At 61.7% G+C, this 3,934-nt stretch overlaps 1 protein-coding gene across 1 annotated transcript in view; it reads right to left on the bottom strand.

Moving 5' to 3' along the window:
• Positions 1-583: 583 nt before the first annotated feature.
• DDX24 (DEAD-box helicase 24) overlaps positions 584-3,934 on the bottom strand; it is a 28,439-nt gene continuing 25,088 nt past the window's right edge. The window contains exons 6-8 of the mRNA XM_008056597.1: positions 3,654-3,842; positions 2,509-2,638; positions 584-1,122 (exon numbers count right to left, since the gene is read on the bottom strand). Of these exons, the coding sequence (XP_008054788.1) occupies positions 857-1,122; positions 2,509-2,638; positions 3,654-3,842 (585 nt within the window). The 3' untranslated portion in view covers positions 584-856. The remainder of the gene's footprint in view (positions 1,123-2,508; positions 2,639-3,653; positions 3,843-3,934) is intronic.

The following is a 3,934-nucleotide window of genomic DNA, read 5'->3' as shown; positions in this document are numbered from 1 at the left end:
CTGGGCAGCTCCAGGGGCTTCACGTCCCCTCGGCACATGTGTACACCAGGCCACCCCCACCTAGAGGACCTCTTTTTACCTCGGGAGCTCAGCCAAGGGAAGCCTGGCAAGTGCTACGGGCAAGCACGCCCAGGCCGTGAAGGGAGCCCTGGGAGCAGCACCGCCCCTCCTGGGGCTTGCAACGGAGCGCCAGCAGTGCTCCGGGTGGAACGGCAAAAGGCCCCCCACCCAGGCCGAGGGAGAGGCTGCACGAAGTCTCGGGGAGGGGGTGCGGTTGGGGAGGCAGGCTCGGCCGCATCCCAAAGGCGTTGCTCACCAGTCCAGTGGCGGCTACTGTGGGCCCTGATCCCTGCCGCCTCCCGCGGAAGCTGAGACAGCAGCCAGAGGTGAGTGGAGGGCACCGAGGGGTGTCATCGGGGGAAGCGGCGCCCGCGCCGAGGACCCAGCAGCAACTCCCACCACTCTGCCCACGCTGTCTGGTGTTGACTGACCCCGTGCCTGCCCCCTCAAGGGAAATGACTGAGCCAATTCAACCACTGGCACTGCCACCCTCTTCTAGCCAAAAAAAAAATCGGGATAACACTGGCTCTGACCACGGTTTTAATTCAAGAAGTCAAGTTGAACACCAAAGCCCGTAAACACTGGAATACGGCAAAATTAAGCTGCTGCACGGAACACTTACTCTGAAACAACACAGGTCTGCTTGGTCTCTCCCACTCCAGGGGAGGTGGCAGAGGGAAAGGGCTGCGAAGTACGGCGGAATGAACGCAGTGGCTGGGCAGCAGTGGCCCAGGGGCTTTCACAGGTCACCAGGAGCAGACGCCACGGCCGGTCGCCAGCGCAAGTGGCCGGCCCATCAGTCGGCACTTGCACTTGGCCGCGGCTGTTCCTGCGGCTCTCTGGGCCCCCTCTTCGGCTTCTGCTGGTGGTGGAGGCAGCTCAGGGCAGAGCCACCACGCCCTGGGGCAGCCAGGAGCGGGGGCGGCCTGCCTGCCTGCGTGGGGTACCTGGTCCTCGGGCCCTGGGTGAACAGCGGCTGTGCCAGCAGGTGGCTCAGCTCTCGCTTCAGGAGCTTCATCTGCTTCTGCCTGCGCCGCTCCTCCTGCTGGTCGGCTTTCCCGCCTCGAGACACAAGACAAAAGGTGGTGCTGACTGTGGCCTGTGCTCTGAAAACCTCTGCAACTACCACGGGGAGGCAGGGTTCAGAGTCATCTGCAGAAGCCTGTGGCAGCTTGGCAGGTGCCATCCCCTCTCATCACCTGGAATCACTCTGTCCAAATTTCTCCCTCACAAAACCCTGTGAGCCTGGAATTGTCTTCGTGTTGCAGAGGAGGCAACTCAGGCTTAGAGAGGTCCCCTGCTAACGTCTCCGAACTTGCGTCTCCTAACCGAAGCTTACTTTTCTTCCCATGACCCGCCTGCTTACGCCCAGCTGGAGCTTGATGACTCAGCAACTGAGCCCCCAGGGTGAGAGTACGCGCAGGCCAACGCAGCCCACAGGCTCTGCCTAGCCTGTCCTCGAGAAGGGAAGCCAGGGCCCCTCATCTTCAGCCCACACCCCAACGCGAGCTTCCTGGGGAACTAGCTTAGTCACCATGCCCCCAGGCTAGCTCTTGGCTTCCATGCTGAGCAGCAAGTCTGCCTCGGACTCTGACTTTGGCACTTTTGCTGAGCTGCACCCCTGGTGAGGTGGAAGGTACAGTGGCCCGAACCTTGGTGTCATTGGCTCGGGATTTGGCTCTAGCACTTCTTAGACTCCTGGACTGTCCTTCGCAGGGGCCAGGCAGCTTCATCCCTGGAGCCTCAGCCTCCGGCCATGTACAGGGTAGGGGCTCAGGAGTGCCTGGCAGCAGAGCTGTTCCCGGGCACACACCACATCCCTCTGTGAGCCTCCACCTCCCATCTGGAAACAGGTAGCAATTCCTGCTCTGAGCATGCCATGAAACCGGTTATCAACTGAGATGTTGAGGTCAACTGAGATCAAGTGAGATGATGACATGGAAGTGCTTTGTCAGCTTGGAAGGCGGGGGTAGGAGTAACAACAGGGATGGCACTGGAACAGAGCAAATACTTTCTACTTGCCAGACAATGCCGTGAGCGCTTTACACTCCTGAACTCCATCAGTCTCATAACAACCCCAGGAGGCAGGTGGTTTTATGGACGAGGAAACCGAGCACAACAGAGAGCTCCCGACTCTGCGGCCGCCAGTTGAAGGGATGGGCCAGTGTTCACACCCAGGCCGGGGGCCGGAGTCTGCGTCCTTTGTCTCCGCCCTCCACCGGCCACCATTCAGGAGGCAGCTGAGGGGGCCAGACGGGCAGGCAAGACAGGAACAAAGGCCAAGGACGGCGGGCTCGTCCAGGACGAGGACCCATCAGCCAGGAAGGAAAGGGCGTCTGGCTCATCCTGACACGGCCCAGACGAGCAGTGATGGTCTCAACCAGGCCAAGGGGGGGAGAAAAAAGCCAGCCGTGCCCTTCCTCAATCCCCACCCAGCCCAGGGCTCACCCTTATACATGTCTTCTTCCAGCTCGATCTCAAGGGCAGCCGCTGCCTTCTCGATCCACGAGTTGTGCAGACAAGCCTGGAAGTTCCGGTACTCGGCTTTCTCGATCTGTCGCGCGAGACGGATTCGCTCCTGGGGGACAGGACCAGAAGGCTCACTGGATAAAGAAAGGGTGTAGGACTCCAGGAAGCAACGTTATGTTCGCAAAAGCTCCTGAGATCAGTGGTCAGGGAGACACAGCGCAGGTCTGACCGAAGCGCACAAGCCTCGGTTCCTGATGAAAGCCCAACGGGCCAGCGTCACACACGTGCACACCCTGTCAGCAAGCCAGCTCTCCCAGCAACTGTCCCGATCAGTCCCACCCACCGAAAACCCACCCTGGTCTGCAGGCCAGCCTACAGGTATGTCCAAAGTAAGCTTCCTGCATGGCTGAGCGGAGACAAGACGTCGCAACGCCCTCCGGTGGGTCTGAGGGGTCAAGGGCCATGGCAGGCGGCCCGGAAAACAGGAAAGGCCTCGAGGCGTGGGGAGGGGAGCCGGGCAGCCTGGGCAGCTCCCAACCCTCCCCAGCACGGGTCCTCTGGGTGCCACCTCTGCCCACTCCGCCAACACTCCTCTGAGGCAGGGGACGATAGTTCCCTGCAGCCCCAATTCCTGGAATTCCAGCTCCCCTGGATCTTTCCACGCCGCTGCCTGCAAGGAGCCTGGCCGTAAGCGCCTCTCCTCCCCAGGGCCACAGGCCCCCCGCCTCAGGGAGCTTCACCCCCACCCCGCATTCAGCACAGCGCGGCCTGCCCACAAGCGGGGGACCCTGCGGGGAGAACCGCCCACTTGGGCCCTGAGCACTGCGGCCCACAGTCACCAGCCCTGACCTGGCGAATGGCTGCCAAGTCAACACGAGCCTCCACAGGCAGGATCCCCTAGCACCTGCCTCAGGGGTTTGCCAAACTCGCAGCCTCTGTCTCGACGACACACGTTAGGGTTGCGACCCACAGCCTTCCGACGGGACGTGTGGCAGCTGTGGCCACTGCACTGCCCAGTGGGGTGGCTGGAACAAGGACTTCAGGGCCAGAGAACCCAGAAACAGTTCAGGGAGAAAATGTCTCGCCACCTCTGGTCACCCGCCTTCTGCTAACTTTCTTTTTACCTTGACCACATCCATGTACTTGGTCTGCACAGGGAAGAGAGGGATGTCTTCGTCTTTCTTGAGGGTTTTGTAGATCTTCCTGAAGTTGGTCACATCCTCAGGCCCAATCAGCATCAGGCTGAGGCCCTCATGGGCGGCTCGAGCCGTCCGGCCACTTCGGTGGACGTAAATCTCCGAGGTGCGAGGGACCTGGCCGGGGAGGAGCTGGGAGGTCAGCGGGTGGCCACGCCCCACACCCGAGGGCCACCCCCCTCCCCCCACCCCACCCCCCCCCCCCCCCC

Source organism: Carlito syrichta, unplaced genomic scaffold, assembly GCF_000164805.1.
Source record: "Carlito syrichta isolate Samal-C Ts95f unplaced genomic scaffold, Tarsius_syrichta-2.0.1 Scaffold302408, whole genome shotgun sequence".
In the NCBI taxonomy this organism is placed as follows: domain Eukaryota; kingdom Metazoa; phylum Chordata; class Mammalia; order Primates; family Tarsiidae; genus Carlito; species Carlito syrichta.
Note: the sequence above shows the minus strand (reverse complement) of the source record. Positions and strands in the feature narration are given on the sequence as shown.